At 36.2% G+C, this 18,654-nt stretch overlaps 1 protein-coding gene across 3 annotated transcripts in view; it reads left to right on the top strand.

Annotated features, from left to right (window-relative positions):
* BLMH (bleomycin hydrolase) overlaps positions 1–18,654 on the top strand; it is a 58,830-nt gene that overhangs the window by 23,540 nt on the left and 16,636 nt on the right. For all 3 annotated transcript variants that reach the window (XM_037810026.1, XM_037810027.1, XM_037810028.1), the window contains one exon: positions 11,635–11,704. In XM_037810026.1, the coding sequence (XP_037665954.1) occupies positions 11,635–11,704 (70 nt within the window). The remainder of the gene's footprint in view (positions 1–11,634; positions 11,705–18,654) is intronic.

Here is an 18,654-nt window from a genome sequence, read left to right as displayed (position 1 = left end):
ATATCACCATATATAGGACACAGTATTGGAAACACAACTGAAATTTTTTCTTTCATAAATAATTCTTCCTACTTCCAGGCTATAGAATGGATTCTTTACCCTTTAGGCTCAGAGATCATAGGGAAGAGAAAACTTCAAACCCCTGTCATTGTTTAACCTGTCTAATTATTGGAAAGGAATCCCAGGATAGCTATGTTATTATACTTTGTTTTAGAAAATAGTTTGATGGAGAATTCTTTTTCTTTCCTGTCTACTAGATTTATGATCATTAAAATTTTTAGAAATATCTTAGCCAATCATTATGCATATTTTCCTAGATAGCCTACATGGAAGTCCTGATTTGTTTTTTGTACTCCCTGGGCAGAATTGTAAGGGGTATGAGTTTTTCTTGTTAGTACTTCTTTCTGCACTTCTTTTTCCTATTTCTTCCAACTATCTCCTTGACCTGTCAGTATCCAAGATTCTTGTGTTCTCACCCTATTCAATATCTGATTGTAAGGAAGGCTTAATTACATTCATACAAATTATAGGGCTAGAGCTTTAAGTAGTGGCACCCTGAGATATTCACAGTTTCATTTGATATCAAACACAGCATGGTATAAAAAGTGCCCTGCAATGTGGAATATGACTCCCGGGGAGGAATGTAGAGCTGGCATCGTGGGACGGAGAACATCGTCTTGACCAAAAGGGGGATGTGAAAGGAAATGAAATAAGCTTCAGTAGCAGAGAGATTCCAAAAGGAGCCAAGAGGTCACTCTGGTGGGCACTCTTACGCACAATTTAGACAACCCTTTTTAGGTTCTAAAGAATTGGGGTAGCTGGTGGATACCTGAAACTATCAAACTACAACCCAGAACCTATGAATCTCAAAGACAATTGTATAAAAATGTAGCTTATGAGGGGTGACAATGGGATTGGGAAAACCATAAGGACCACACTCCACTTTGTCTAGTTTATGGATGGATGAGTAGAAAAATAGGGGAAGGAAACAAACAAACAAACAGACAAAGGTACCCAGTGTTCTTTTTTACTTCAATTGCTCTTTTTCACTTTAATTATTGTTCTTATTATTTTTGTGTGTGTGCTAATGAAGGTGTCAGGGATTGATTTAGTTGATGAATGTACAACTATGTAATGGTACTGTGAACAATCAAATGTACGATTTGTTTTGTATGACTGCATGGTATGTGAATATATCTCAATAAAATGAAGATTAAAAAAAAAAAAAAAAAAGTGCCCTGAACTGGGAGTTCCAGGAAGATGGTGGATTAGGAGAGACAGAGCAAAATTCTCCTCCATGAAAAACACTAGATAAAGGACAGAAAGCTCTCCAGAACAGCAGTTCCAGGGTTCCACCAGCTGGTCAGGGACAGCTACACCCATAGTGAGTGTGTACTTGGAGAAGCCAGGAGATTGCGTTTAAGACTGGTGAGTGTTCAGCCCAGAACACCACCAGGGAATGGGCGGACGAGCGTGGAGGGGAGTACCCAGAGGGGAGCAGCCTTCCTCACCCTGGGCACCCTCCCCAGCACTTGGCTTGGGTGATAACTCTTTACAGGCCCACAGCCAAGAGCCCCCATGCCAGGGACTAGCAGTTGGAGCAGGCAGACAAGCACAGAAGGAGACAGTTTTCCATGCCCCATGCAGCCATCTTCACAGTTAGCTGAGAAGAGGACCATTCACAGCCCCATGGCCAAGACCTTCCTTGAGGGAATTAAGGTCTTAGCAGGCTTGTGACAGCGTCCACTCTTCCTCCACTGAAGCCTGCGGTAGGCACAGCCTAGAGGCAGGGGTGCCACATGGAAGTGCCATGAGCCTCTCCCAATCCCAGGGACTCAAGGGCACATGATAGGACTGTGGGGCATTTGAGCTGAAAGGTGAGATGCACAGCTCTGCAGCCCTAGAGTACTCCACCCGCAGCCCCAAGAATGGCTGGGACCATTGTGTCCTAGAGCAGACTCCCTGCCAAGTTGCGCAGGGCACATCCGCCACTCACAGGGCTGGCAGTCCCCAGTGCACATGGAAAATTGGTGCTCTGATTGGACTTCCACATGGTTTGGACCCCCATTCTGCTGGATGAAGTTGGGGAAGAACTGGCTAGAGGGTAAGAGGTGGCTCAAGGGCACCATCGCTGAGGTCAGGGAAAGTGCACTCTACCAAGCTGTAGCTCTTCCAAATTATAGATAAATGTTCAAATAAGCCTGCATATCCTCAAAGAACCCTATCAAGGTAAGCAAATGCCAAGAGGGCAAAAATAACAGAAAATTATAAAGTGTATGAAGAAACTAGAAGATATGATTAACCCAAATGTCCAAATTAAAAAGTCAGAGAAGACACAGAACTTGGAGCAATTAATCAAAGAAGTACACACAGACATCAGTGTTGTGGCTCAGGGTATAGAGAATATGAAGAAGACCCTAGAAGAGCATAAAGAAGAATTTGCAAGAGTAAATTATAAAGAAGCGGATTTATGGAAATAGAAGATACTGTTGAGCAAGTTAAAAGTATTCTTGAGACACATAACAACAGATTTGAAGAAGTCAAGGAAGGAATTAACAAACTCAAAGACAGGATGATGAAATGTGAAAGCACAAAAGACCGAATGGTGAAAAAAATAAAAAAATTTGAAATGGAGCTCAGGGAATTGATGGATATCATGAAGCGCACAAATATAAGAATCGTTGGTGTTCCAGAAGGTGAAGAGAAGAGTAAAGGGCTGGGAAGAGTATTCAAAGACATTGTTGGGGAGAACTTCCCAACCTTTCTAAATGACATGAATATGCAAATCAGAGATGCCAAATGAACTCCAAATAGAATTAATCCAAATAAACCCACTCAGAGATGTATTCTGATCAGATTGTCAAACATAGAAAAGAAAGTTTGAAAGCAGCAAGGGAGAAGTGATTCACCACACACAAGGGAAACAACATAAGACTAAGTACTGACTACTTAGCAGGCACCATGGAGGCAAGAAGGCAGTGATATGACATATTTTAAAATTCTGAAAGAGAAAAATTGCCAGCCAAGAATTCTTTATGCAGCAAAGCTCTCCTTCAAAATTGAGGGAGAGCTTAAAATTTTCACAGACACACAAATGCTGAGAGAATTTGTTAACAAGAGACCTGCCCTACAAGAAATACTAAAGGGAGCTCTACTGGCTGAAAAAAAAAAAAATGACAGGAGAGAGAGAGGCCTGGAGAAGGGCAGAGAACTGAAGAGTGTTAGTAAGGATGACTTAAAGGAAACAGAAAGAGGGAAAAAATGTATCAGTTAAAATAGATCTTAACCAAAGGATAAGATGGCAGATACAAGACCTGCCTTCACAGAAATAATGCTGAATGTGAATGGATTAAACTCTCCAATTAAAAGATATAGATTGGCAGAATGGCTTAAAAATGTGAACCATCAATATGCTGCTTACAAGAGGCTCATCTTAGACCCAGCGACACAGAGATTGAAAGTGAAAGGATGGAAAAAAAATATTCCATACAAGCTATAGCCAAAAGAAAGCAAAGTACCAATACTAATATCAGATAAAATAAACTTTAAGTGGAAGGATGTCATAAGAGACAAACAAGGACACTATATTCTAATAAGAGGGACAGTACAGCAAGAAGAAATAACAGTCATGTTTATGTACCCAATCAAGGTGCTCCAAAGTACATGAGACAAACATTGGCAAAACTGAAGGAAGCAATAGACGTTACCACAATAATCGTGGGAGACTTCAATACACCACTCTCTCCTATAGATAGATCAACCAGACAGAGGACCAATGAGGAATTTCTGAATGTAAACAATGTGATAAATGAATTAGAGTTAACAGACTTATAAAGAGCATTACATCCCAAATTACCAGGATATACATTCTTCTCTAATGCTCATGGGATGGTCTCCAGGATAAGTCATATGTTGGGGCATAAAACAAGCCTCAATAAATTTAAAAAGTTTGAAATTATTTAAAACACATTCTCTGACCACAAAGGAATGCAACTACAAATAAATAACCATCGAAGATCTAGAACACTGACGAATATCTGGAGGTTAAACAACACACTCCTAAACAATCAGTGGGTCAAAGAAGAAATTGCAAAAGAAATTGCTAAATATCTAGAGACAAATGAAAATGAGAACACAACATATCAAAACGTATGGGTTGCAGTGAAGGCAGTATTGAGGGGGAAATTTATAGCTCTAAATGCATACATTAAAAAGGAAGAAAGAGCTAAAATCAAAGAACTGATGGAACAACTGAAGAAGCTAGAAAATGAACAGCAAACCAATCCTAAAGCAAGTAGAAGAAAAGAAATAACAAGGATTAAAGCAGAAAGAAATGATACGGAGAACCACAAAAAACCATAGAATAAATAAAAGCAAAAATTGTTTCTTTGAGAAGGCCAACAAGACTGATAAACCCTTAGTTAGACTGACAGAGTCAAAAAGAGATAAGACCTAAATAAACAAAATAATAAATGGGAGGGGGGACATTACCACAGATCCCAAAGAAATTTTTTAAAAATTATCCAAAGTATGGGCAGATGAGTAGAAAAATTGGGACAAAAATTAAATGAAAAATAGGATGGGATGGGGGATGGAATGTTTTGGGTGTTCTTTTATACTTTTATTTTTAGTCTTATTTTTATATTTTTGGGGGGGGAGCAATGAAAATGTTTAGAAATTGAATTTTTTAAAAGAACTAAAAAAAAAAAAGAAAAAATTGTAATCTGAAAGTTATTACCTTTCTGTATTTATGTTATATTTCACAATAAGGAAATAATTGAAACTATGGTACTGTAACCCATAACATTCTTAGAAATTTCCCATATATCTACTTGTTAAATCATAACTTGAAAGTTATCACCTTTTTGCATATATGTTATTATTTTCACAATAAGGAAATAACTGAAACTGTGGAACTGTAACCAATAACATTCTCTGAAATTTCCTCTCTAACCACTTGTTAAATTGCACTTGGAAAGTTATTACTTCTATGTATATATGTTATATTTCACAGGAAAAAAATGATAAAAAATATATATAGATGTTCTTGGCTCTCTACACATGAATGTTCATTGCAAATGAATGTTCATTGCAAGGTGATATAAAAAAAGATATATAGGCTTAGGAAGTGAATTATATAGTACATGTCAGTCCTTTATCAATAAAGTAAATATAATACCAAAAAAAAATCATACATATGAAAAAGTGTATGCCAACAAACTAGACAATTTAGAAGAAATGGATAATTTCCTGGAAACACGTGAACCTAGACTGACCAGAGAAGAAATAGAAGACCTCAGCAAACCAATCACAAGTAAAGAGATCCAATCAGTCATCAAAAAGCTTCCTACAAATAAAAGCCCAGGGCCAGATGGCTTCACAGGGGAATTCTGTCAAACTGTCCAAAAAGAACTGACACCATTCCTCCTCAGACTCTTTCAGAAAATTGAAGAAAATGAAATCCTACCTAACTCATTTTATGAAGCCCACATCATTCTAATACCAAAACCAGATAAAGATGCTATAAGAAAGGAAAACTACAGGTCAGTCTCCCTCATGAATATAGATGCAAAAATTCTCAACAAAATACTTGCAAATCGAATCCAAAGACACATTAAAAAAAATCATACACCATGACCAAGTGGGGTTCATGCCAGGCATGCAAGGATGGCTCAACGTAAGAAAATCAATCAATGTAATATAACACATTAACAAATCAAAAGGGAAAAATCAAATGATACCTCAATAGATGCTGAAAAAACATTCGACAAAATGCAGCATCCTTTTTTTGATAAAAACACTTCAAAAGGTAGGAATTGAAGGAAACTTCCTCAATATGATAAAGGGCACATATGGAAAAACTCACAGCCAGCATAGTTCCCAATAGTGAGAGACTGAAAGCCTTCCCTCTAAGATCAGGAACCAGACAAGAATGCCTGCTGTTACCACTATTATCCAACAGTGTGCTAGAAGTTTAGCCAGAGCAGTCTGGCAAGACAAAGAAATAAAAGGCATCCAAATTGGAAAGGAAGAAGTAAAACTCATTATTTGTAGACAATATGATCTTATATTTGGAAAACTCTGAGAAATCGATGACACATCTACTTGAGCTAATAAATTCAGCAAAATGGTGGGGTACAAGATTAATCCACATGAGTCAGTAATGTTCTTATACACTGGAAATGACCTAACTGAAGAGACACCCAAGAAAAAGATACAATTCACAACAGCAACTAAAAAAAAATCAAGTATCTAGGAATAAACTTAACCAAGGATGTAAAAGATCTCTACACAGAAAATTATATAACTTTACTAAAAGAAATAAAAGGGGACTGAAAGAGGTGGATATTCAGTGTTCAAGAATAGGAAGGCTAAACATTGTTAAGATGTCAATCCTACCCAAACTGATCTACAGATTCAATGTAATTCCAATCAAAATTCCAACAACCTACTTTGCAGACTTGGAAAAGCTAGTTATCAAATTTATTTGGAAGGGAAAGGGGCCTCAAATTGCTAAAATCATTCTAAAACAGAAAACGAAGTGGGAGGACTTATACTTCCTGACTTTGAAGGCTAGTGTAAAGCCACAGTAGTCAAAACAGCATGGTATTGGCACAGAGGTAGACATGTTGATTGATGGAATTGAACTGAGAATTCAGAAATACACCCCCAGATCTACAGTCAACTGATTTTCAATTTGGCCCCCAAATCCACTGAACTGGGACAGAACACTATGTTCAACAAATGGGTCTGGGAGAATTGTATATCCATATCCAGAGCAATGAAAGAGGACCCCTACCTCACACCATATACAAAAATTAAAGCCGATCAAAGACTTCAATATAAGAGACAGTACCATAAAACTCCTAGAAGATAATGTAGGGAAACATCTCCAAGACCTAGCATTGGGAGGTTGCTACTTAGACTTACATCCATAGCACAGACAACAAAAGAAAACATGGATAAATGGGAACTCCTCAAAATCAAAAGTTCTGTACCTCAAAGGAATTGTCAAAAATGTGAAGAGGCAGCCAATGCAATGGGAGAAAATATATAGAAACCATGTATCTGATAAGAGACTGATATCTTGCATATATAAAGAAATCCTACAACTCAATGACAGTAGTACAAACAGCCCAATTATAAAATGGGCAAAAGATATGAAAAGACTTTTCTCGAAAGAGGAAACACAAATGGCTAAAAAACACATGAAAAAATGTTCATCTTCACTAGCTATTAGAGATATGCAAATCAAGACTACAATGAGATATCATCTCACACCAATAAGAATGGCTGCCATTAAACTGGCAGGAAACTACAAATGCTGGAGAGGATGTGGAGAAATTGGAACTCATTCATTGCTGGTACGACTGTTTAATGGTACAGCCACTCTGGAAGACAGTTTGGGAATTCCTCAGAAAACTAGATATCAAGTTACCCTACAATCCAGCAATGTCACTTCTCAGTATACACCCAGATCTGAAAGCAGTCACGCAAACAGATATTTGCACACCGATGTTCATTGCAACATTGTTTACAATTGCTAGGAGATAGAAACAATCCATATATCCTTTAACAGATGAGTGGATAAACAAAATGTGGTTATATACATACCATGGACTACTATGCACCAGTAAGATGGAATGAGGTCATGAAACATATGACAACATAGATGAACCTTGAAGACATAATGCTGAGTGAAATAAGCCAGACACAAAGGGAGAGATATTGTATGTTACCACTAATGCGAACTCCGGGAAAAATGTAAAATAAGTGTCTTATGATGTAGAATATAGGGAACCTAGAGATAGACAGAAGCTAGTTAAGGGGAAATGATAATCTAATATGTACAGATCAGATAATGAGGGTGAACTTAATGGTATCAGAATGGTCAGTTGTGACTATGGTTTGTTAATGGGATTATGAGTATCAGTGACTCATCGAAGGTGAACATGTTCGTAAATGGTTGTTTAGAGGTGTGTAACCCACGGAGTAGCACCACAATCCTAAATCAGTGATAGCATGACATACTTAGATGGTTTGATATTGGTGCCGGCAGTTAACAACAGAGTGCTATATGGAAAAACTATCCATTTCATACTAAAGATAATAGCAATATCTTACCAACATTACACTAATACTAGGGATGAATAATTAGCAGCTGATAAGAGCTCTAGGATATATTATGTTATGATAATTGTTTCAAGTTGAGAGTGATTATGATTGTATAACTAAGAGAAGATAATGTAAGAAACTGACCGTTTATCTTGGGATAGAATATATATCAAGTCAAGTTAGGAACCCACTACTTAATAAATCAAGCCCTTGACCTGAGGTTTGTTCTTTTGAAATTTAGGTATATACATGGGAGGCTGGGCCCTCCCATAATTACGCCTAAGAGCCACCTCCAGACAACCTCTTTTGTTGCTCAGATTTGACCTTTTTCTCTCTAAGCCCAACTCACCAAATAAATTAATTAACCTCACCCCTACACCCCATGAGGAACATGAGTCCCGTGGGAATGAATCTCCCTGGCTATGTGGGACATGACACCAAGGAATGAACCTGGCACTGGCAGTGAGGGATTGGAAATACCTACTTGACCAAAAAGGGGGGAAAAAAAAGAAAGGCAACAAGCTGAGGTCACAGTGGCTGAGAGATCCCAAGTAGAGTCAAGAGGCTATCCTGGAGGGTTCTCTTATGCAAGCTCCAACTAGACATCCCAGATGGCCACAGTATGCCATGCCCTTACCAAAAGTAGTCCCCAAATACCTAGGTCCCTACCTGAGATTCTATAAAATATTCACTCCCTGAGTTTTATCTCTCAGAAACTTAAATCCACCAGTATTCCTATGCCAGACATACTAAAACCCAGAAGCAAGAGCCTCTTTAAGAACAATTATATGCAGCCCCCTTCCCCATACTGTCAACACCCCCTTTCAGTATGAACTAGGATGCTTACTGCCTAGACACCCCTGAAGATGGAGAAAGAGATTCGATGAGAGAAAGGGATAGCAACGACAAAATAAGATTTAACGAAAGTCTATGAATGTGTATGTATGTGTGTGTATGTATGTGTGTGTGTGTATATATATATATATATATATAATTATATATATATATTTTGAGTTTTATTTAGATGCTGGGGTGTTGGATTAACTGAAAGGAGGTAAATGACATGGTGGAACTATAACCTTTAACAACCTTTGAAATTTGCTCCTATAGCTATTTGTTGAATTGTGCTTTGAAAGTCTTCAGTTTTTGTATATACCGTATGTTGCATAATAAGGAAAGAACTGAAACTGTGGAACTGTAACTCATAACAGTTTTTGAAATTACCTATATAACTGCTTGTTGAGGTGTACATCAAAAGTCAACACCTTTCTGTATGTATGTTGTATTTTACAGTAATGGAAATAGCTGAAGTTGTGGAACCGTGACCCGTGATATTCTTTGAAATTTGTTCTCTAACTGCTTGTTAAATTGTACTTGGAAAGTTATTACTGTTATGTATATATGTTAAAGTTCACAATTATGAAATGCATTTTTAAAAAAAGTACCCTGAACTAATTAGGCAAACCTGTGTTGATATTTCTGATCCTTGTGTAGTTTTCATAAATAAATGTAAAGGTTGAGATCATGGAATTCAGTGAGCAAATTTTATCACCCAGATTTAACAAAGTCCTCACATTTTAATTGAAACAAAACATAAAATTAAATGGTAAGTTATTTTTAGTAAGGATGCCTTTTGACGTTAGAGGTAAAACATTAGAAGGAGCTTTTCATGAATAAAATACTAAGGTGTTCACATTTATGGTTGGACCTGCTGTATGGTTTACTAACATACTATTTGAATTCAGTGGATTTGTAACTAAACAAAAGCTCCTGAAATTAAAGTTAAACTTTTCAAATATTTAGAGGGATATTAAAAAGCAAACAACAAACAAAACCACCTAAAACAATTAAAACAATTTCTTATTTTCCATCTCTACTGTATTCTTATTTTCCAGAAATAAAAGTCATACATATGTCATGTCATCTGTGAAACTTCTATGCTTGATTGGCATGGTTTACTAACATACCATTTTCCCTCTGGGAAATGGAGGTACCTTACATTTTAATAGTATAAAGTAGAATTTATACTATCATAACTAGAATTTTACATTGAGAGTTCTCTTCTCTTCAGTGGTTTTTGACCACCGAAAGTAGTTTGAACTGCATTTGAATAATAATAGAGAGATGAATTCATTTTAGTAGCTCTGTTTCCGGGATATTCTTTTCCACTGTTGGTTTTCTAGAATCCCTATAATGGAGGTCCAGGTGTCGTCATCCCATATGTATATGACACATAGGACAATTTCTTCTGGGTCATGCAGAAATTGGCAAAGGAAAGCATAGAAAACATTTTCAGACTTATAATAATATGACTTTAGTTGATATAGATACTAAGAGTGATATTTAAAACGAAAGGAAAGATGGACTATAGTGAGAGGATAGGAAACCTAAACAGATGTTTAAGTAGTCTCAGAATGTATAGTTTAATAACATGGTTTTGAAGGTTCCTGGGACAATTCAAGGATAGTACAGATAAGGGTGTTTGAAACTTGTGGGTAATATAGATTGTTGGCTGTAATTGAGACTGAAGTATTGCTGAGATTTAAGGAAACTGCCAAGAGTAGAGTGTTAAGATTGCCGAGTCAAAGGGAACCAAATCCCACGTAGACGAGACTCATCATGCAGTTTTATGCAAGTGGGAGTTGACGGGTGAAATCATTAGGAGATAATGCAGACTTCAGCTCTCTTCTCCTGCTACAAAGATTTAAGTTGTTTTGACATCAGCAAATGCCCTGGGTAGACATGAAAGAGAAAAGTCTTTTCCCAGTTGAAGCGTTTCTCTTCTCCCTCTCTGTGTCTATATAATAAAGACTGTAGATGAAGGTTATCATGATGAGTATCACTGTTCCTTTAAGAAGATGAAAATTGAGCTTATTTTATTAATGAAGATGGAAGAGGGAGAACAATAGAACTGCCTGGGTTTTGTTTTATGAAAATGTTCTTTTTGCTTTTGCTTTGCTATTCAGTCTGTTAAATTAAATCCAATATTTATGTAACTGAATCAGTAAAAGAATACATTTGGAGAATATCATTACTTGGTTTCCCTAATTTGAAAATCAGCCATGATGAGAATATTAGTTTTTAAGAAATCTCTAACCAGGGCTTAGAATCATCCCTAAAATGAGTTCAGTAGGATGCCTTTAGAAAGAATACTGATTGATTAAAAGCAAGAGTCCTTGGCATCAAATGGTATTCACTGCTTTTAGTTATTTAACATTTCATTTTCCTTAGCCAAGTAGCATTTTACACATGCTTATTTTCTCTATAGAACAGAATTTGGAGAAAATGGTATTTATTGCTTTGTTAGCTTTATTGCATGTTTACTCCAAGAGATTCAAAATCCACTTCTTTTAGAATATCCCTTTAGTGATAGTAGAAAAATAGACATCCCCAGTCGCGTATATCATGGCTGTATGGAGCAGGCTCTTTCCTCTGAGTGGCTTTAGACAAGCTAAAAGTCCGCAATACCTCAGGGGTACTCTAGTTTCCGACTATCCACTATTGCCCATTCTTTTGCAGGATGATAAGGATGGAGCATTCACGAAATGGAGAGTAGAGAATTCATGGGGTGAAGACCATGGCCACAAAGGTGAGCTTAATTTGGTATTACTAACTCAGGGTGTCTGGGTCTGCTCTACTCTCTGCCTCCTGAGATATGGGTACTCTGGTGTGGGTTTTTTTTTTTTTTTTAGTAATTAGTCCCTTTGGCTAGACAATTTTAGAGAAAAATCTGAGGACCTGGTTTGCTCCCAGGATCCCCATGACCCAACAGGCTTGACTGAACCCCAACTTGACTCTGACACCAATATATGCTGGCCTCAATCTGATCTCAGATTCATTCCAAACCATGCTGATCCCCTTTGTACCAGAACCACCTTGGCCAATGAGAAGGTGAGTGCCCTTTGCCAGGACATTTGCTGTATGGCATTTGGTGCATTTTCATCTGCTGCACCAGCACTCTAGAAAGTCAGAAACCTTCTGAGTGGAAGAATGGGATTAGTAAGAAACTTTCTGGAGGTACTTATTAGAGATACCTTAGAAGTTGTGACGTCTAAAGAGGAAAAGAATGTCTTGGTTACCATTTAAAACCATTTTATATTGATGGATCAAAACTGAGGTAGAAGTCATGAGTAAATTATAGCAAGTAGGCCTAGAAAAATGACACAGGCAATATGAGTTGTAGAAAAATAAAAACTGTAGATAAGAAAAGAAGAAAATAAAAATATTTCATACTATAACCACTCATTAACATTTTAGGTTATAATTTTCCAAATTTTTGAGACCAGACTTTTTTAATAATTAAATAATTTTTAATAGTGATAAAATATACATGACATAAAAATCGTTTTAACCATTTTAAATAGACAACTCTTTCTTATTAAGTACACTGACAATATTTTATAACTTCTACCACTATTTTCAAACTGTTTTCATCAGCTTAAACCAAAACTCATTTAGCAAAACTCCCCATTTCCTACCCCACCCCTACCCCTGGTAATCATTCTTTCTGCTCTCTTTCTCTATGAATTTGCTTATTCTAAGTATTTCATATAAGAGAAATCATATAGTACTTATCCTTTTGTGTCTGGCTTATTTTTGTCAACATGATGTCTTCAAGTTTCATCCATGTGGTAGCATGTAGTAGCATCTCACTTCTTTATACAGCTGAAATAATTTTCCATTGTTTTGATATAGTACATTTTGTTTTTCTATTCATCTGTTGATGGAAACTTGGGTTGCTTCCATCTTTTGGCAATTGTGAATATGCCACTGTGAACACTGGTGTGCAAATATCTGTCCAAGTCACTGCTTTCAAATTCTTTGGGGTATATACCAAGCAGTGGAGTTGCTGGATCATCTGGTAATTCTATTTTTAATTTTCTGAGGAACTTCCAAACTTTTCCACAGCAGCTGCACCATTCTACATTCCCACCAGCAATGTATGAGTATTCTTATTTCTCCGCATCTTTGCCAACACCTATTCTCAGTTTTTAAAACAATAACCATCCTAGTGGGTATGAAGTGATGTCTTATTGTAGTTTTAATTTGCATTTCTTTAATGGCTAATAATGTTGAGCATCTTTGGATATACTTGTTGACCATTTGAATATCTTCTTTTGAAAAATGTCTGTTCAGATCCTTGGCCCATTTTTAATTGGATATTCTTTTTGTTATTGGGTTGTAGGAGGTGTTTATGTATTTTGGATATTAAACCCTTATCAGATGTATGGATTCTAAACATTTTCTCCCATTCTGTAGGTTGTCTTTTTACTTCTTGATAATGCCCTTTAATGCACAGAAGTTTTAAATTTTGATTAGATCCATCTTATCTATGTTTCTTTTGTTGCTTGGGCTTTTAGTGTCATCTCTTAAGACTTCTCTTAAGAATCCATTGTCAAATCCCAGATCATGAATATTTGCCCTTACATTATTTTGTAAGAGTTTTATGGTGTTAGCTTTTATATTTAGGTCTTTGATCCATTTTGAGTTGACTTTTGTATGTGATTTGATGAAGGGGTCTAATTTCATTCGTTTGCATAAGGATACCCAGTTTGTCCAGCACCATTTGTTGGACTATTCTTTCCCCCATTCCATGTGCTTAGCAACCTTGTCAAAAGGGCCATAGATGTCTAGGGCTACTTCTGGACTTTTAGTTCTGTTCCAGTAGTCTATTTGTCTATCTTTAGTACTATGCTGTTTTGTTTATTGTAGCTTTGTAGTAGAATTTGAATTTGAGAAATGTGAGTTCTCTAACTTTTTTTTTTTTCTTTTTAATTGTTTTGGCCATTCAGAGTCCCTTGCAATTCCATATGGATTTGATCTTTTCCATTTCTGCAAAAAAGTTTGCTGGAATTTTGATAGGGATTTCATTGAATTTGAAGATCACATTAGGCAGTATTGATTTCTAAACAATGTTGAGTCTTCCAATCCATGAACACAGGGTGTCTTTCCATTTATTTAGGTCTTCTTTAATTTCTTTGCGCAATGTTTTGTAGTTTTTCAGTGCACAAGTCTTTCACCTCCTTGCTTAAATTTGTTGCTAGGTATTTTATTCTTTTAGATGCTATTGTAAATTGAATTGTTTCCTTGATTTCCTTTCAGATTGTTCATCACAGGTATTTAGAAACCATACTGACTTCTGTGTGTTTTTCTTGTATCCTGCAACTTTGTTTATTAGTTCTAGTAGCTTTCTTGTGAATTCTCTGGGATTTTCTATGTATGGTGTAGAATAGGGATAATTTGACTTCTTCCTTTCCAGTTTGGATTCCTTTTATTCTTTCTCTTGCCTAATTGCTCTGTCTAGAACTTCCAGTACTATGATGAATAACAGTGGTGACAGTGTGCATCCTTGTCCTATTCCTGATCTTAGAAGGAAAGTTTTCAGTCTTTCACCATTGAGTATGATATTTGCTTTGGGTTTTTCATAAATGACCTTTTATCAGGTTGAGAAAGTTCCCTTCTATTCCTAGTTTTCTGAGTGTTTTAACATGAAATTATGTTGGATTTTATCACACACAATTTCGTGTAATTCTCATAATTTCATGAGACGATCATGTAGCTTTTTTCCTTTATTCTATTAATGTGGTATGTCATCTTGATTAATTTTCTTATGTTAAACTGCCCTTGCATTCCTGGATTATATCCCACTTGATCATGGTGTATAAACCTTTCAATATAGTATTGGATTTGGTTTAACAGTATTTTGTTGAGGATTTTTGCATCTATATTCATAATGGATATTGGTCTGTAATTTTCTTTTCCTGTGCTGTCTTTTTTTCTTCTTTCTTTCTTTCTTTCTTTCTTTCTTTCTTTATTTTTAGAGAAGTTGTGTGTTTACAGAACAATCATACAAAAAATACAGGTTTCCCATACACCACCCCACCACCAACACTTGCATTGATGTGGAAAATTTGTTAAAATTGATGATAATACTTTTCTTGTAATTCTACTAGTTTTTTAACAGTTAGTTACATTTGTTACAATTGATGAAGATTATTAAAGTAGTACTGTAACTATTGTCCATAGTTTACATAGGGGTATTTTTCCCCATTTCTAAAAAGAAATATCCATATAATGAGTCAGTAGTCATAATCGTTTGTCAAATCCTAATTTCTCGGTTATACCTCTTCCCTCATTTGATGATTGTCTCAATATTCAGGGATATCTGAGCAATGACCATTTTAGGTTCTTGCTGGAAAGAGGTGTCGACCTTATGGGGCAGAGAAATGGAACTGGTTGATGTTTTTGGAGAGACTGGTACCTCTTGGTTTCAGGGCTTTCTTAATCCAGCTTTGGTATCAGGGTAATGCTGTCATCACAGAATGACTTGGGTGGTAATCCCTCATGTTTTTTGGAAGAGTTTGATGATTGGTGTTAAATCTTCTCTATTTGGTAGAATTCAGCAGTGAAACCATCCAGCCCTAGACTTTTCTTTGTTGGGAGGTTTTAACTATTGATTCAGTATCTGTGCCAGTTTGAATGTATTGTGTCCCCCAAACACCATTATCTTTGATGTAATCTTGTGTGGGCAGATGTTATCAGTTTTGATTAGATTTCTTTGAGTGTTTCCATGGAATGTGTCCCACCCAACTGTGGGTGATAACTCTGATGAGATATTTCCATGGAGGCATGGCCCCACCCATTTAGGGTGGGCCTTGATCAGTGGAGCCATATAAATGAGCTGATGGGCAGAGGGAGCTCAGTACAGCTGAGAGTGAACTTTTGAAGAGGAGCTACAGCCAAGAGGGACACTTTGAAGAAAGCACAGGAGCTGCAGATGAGAGACAGTTTGAAGATGACCAGACTCTTGCTCCAGAGAAGCTGAGAGAGGACAAATATCCCAAGTGCAAGTAAGAGTGACATTTTTGAGGAACTGCAGCCTAGAGAGGAATGTCCTGGGAGAAAACCATTTTGAAACCAGAACTTTGGATCAGACGCCGGCCACATGCCTTCCCAGCTAACAGAGGTTTTCCGGACACCACTGGCCACCCTCCAGTGTAGGTACCCGATTGCTGATGTGTTACCTTGGGCACTTTATGGCCTTAAGACTGTAACTGCGTAACCAAATAAACCCCCTTCTATAAAAGCCAATCCATTTCTGGTGTTTTGCATCCCAGCAGCATTAGCAAACTAGAACAGTATCTTTACTTGTTATAGGTCTGTTGAGATTTTCTATTTTTCCTTGTGTCAGATTATGTAATTTGTATGTTTCTAGGAATTTGTCCATTTCATCTGGATTTTCTAATTTAAGTTGACATATAATTGCTCATAGTACCCTCTTATAATCCTTTTTATTTCTGTAAGGTTGAGTAATGTACCCACTTTCATTCCTGATTTTAGTCATTTGTGTCCTCTCTCTTTTTCTTTGTCAGTCTGGCTAAAGGTTTGTTGATTTTACAGATCTCTTTAAAAAAACAACTTTTGGTTTTGTTGATTTTATTTTTTCTCTTCTCTATTTTATTTATTGCCACACAAATCTTAACTATAGCCTTCCGTATGCCAGCTTTGAGGTTAGTTTAATCTTCTTGTTCCAGTTTCTTTAGGTGTAAAAGTTAGGTTATTTAGATCTATAAATTTCCCTCTCAGCACTACCTTTGCTGTATCTTGTATGTTTTGGTATGTTGTGTTTTTGTCCATCTCAAGATATTTCCTAATTTCCCTTGTGAGTTCTCCTTTGACCCATTAGTTGTTTAATGGTGTGTTGTTTAATTTCCACATATTTGTAAATTTTCCAGTTTCCTTTCTGTTATTGATTTCTAACTTCATTCTATCGTAGACTGAGAAGATAATTTGTATGATTTCAATATTTAAAAATTTATTAATATTTGATTTGTGGTCTAACATATGGTCTTACCTGGAAAATGTTCCATGTGCACTTGAGAAGAATATGTATTATGCCCTGTTGGGTGGAATGTTCTGTATATGTCCATTTGGTCTAATTGGTTAATAGTGTTGTTCATGTCCTCTATTTCCTTACTGATCATCTATTTAGATGTTCTGTCAATTATCAAAAGTGGTGTAATTGAGTTTCTAACTGTTATTGTAGAGCTGTGTATTTCTCCCTTCAATTCTGTCAATTTTTGCTCCAGATATTTTGGGTCTCTGTTGTAAGGTACATATATGTTAATAATCATTATATTTTCTTGCTGGATTGAACTTTTTATTGATAAATGTCTTCTTTGTGTCTTATAATCTTTTTTGACTTGAAGTCTATTTTGTCTGGCAATAATATAGCCACTCCAGCTCTCTTTTGATTACTGTTTGCATGGAATGTCTTTTCCCCTCTTTTACTTTACTTAAGTGAGTCTCTTGTGGACAGCATATAGATGGATTATGCTTTTTCACCCAATCTGCCAATCTCTGCCTTGTAATAGGGGAGTTATGTCCACTGGCATTTAAGGTCATAACTGAGAAAGAATGATTTATTTCTGCCATTTAGCTATTTTTTTCTGAATGCCTTGTATTTTTTTGTTTCTCAGTTACTCCATTACTGCTTTCTTTTTGTATTTAGTTGCTTTTTTATAGTGTACCATTTTGATTTCTTCTTTCCTTTTCTCTATATTTTTAAATTATTTTCTTAGTGGTTACCTTTGTAATTACAATAACATCTTAAACTAATAGCAACCTAGTTCAAGTAGTATCAGTCTAGCTTCCATAGTATACAAACTTGGTACTCCTATATATCCATCACTCCCCCATTATATTGTTATGTCTCAGATTACATCTTTCTATATTGTATGTCCACTAACATAGATTTAGAATGTTATTTTACACATTTACCTGTTAATTCACATTGGGGAGGGGGAGAGGCAGTTACAAACCGAAAGTGCAATAATACAGGATTTTATGTTTATCTACCTAGTTAACCTTTACCAGTGTTCATTATTTTTTCTTATGGCTTCAGCTTACTTTCTAGTGTCCTTTTATTTCAGCCTGAAGGACTCCCTTTAGCATTTCTTGTAGGGTAGTTCTTTTGATAATGAACTCTTTCAGCTTTTGTTTCTCTGTAAATGTCTTCATTTCTCCTTCATTTTTTTTTTTTTTTTAATTTTTATTGGGATTGTTCAAATACCATACAATTATCCAGAGATCCAAAGTGTACAATCAGTTACCCCTGGTACCCTCTTACAGCTGTGCATCCATCACCACACTTAATTTTTGTTCAATTTTTAGAAACTTTTCATTACTTCAGGCCAGAAATAAAGTGAAAGATGAGGGGGAAAAAAAAAGGAAAAGGAAACTCGAATCCTTCCATATCCCTAACCAACCCCCCTCAATTACTGACTCATAGTGTTGGTATAGTACATTTGTTACTGTTTATGAAAGAATGTTGAAATACTATGAACTGTAGTATATAGTTTGCAATAGGTATATATTTCTTCTCTATATGTCCCTCTATTGTTAACTTCTAGTTGTATTGTCATACATTTGTTCTGGTTCATGGAAGAGTTTTCTAGTATTTGTACAGTTAATCATGGACATTACCCACCATAGGATTCAGTTTTATACATTCCCATCTTTTGACCTCCAACTTTCCTT

This window comes from Choloepus didactylus, chromosome 18, assembly GCF_015220235.1.
Source record: "Choloepus didactylus isolate mChoDid1 chromosome 18, mChoDid1.pri, whole genome shotgun sequence".
Lineage (NCBI taxonomy): Eukaryota > Metazoa > Chordata > Mammalia > Pilosa > Megalonychidae > Choloepus > Choloepus didactylus.
The sequence above is the reverse complement of the archived record's forward strand: the minus strand, read 5'-3'. Positions and strand labels throughout refer to the sequence as shown.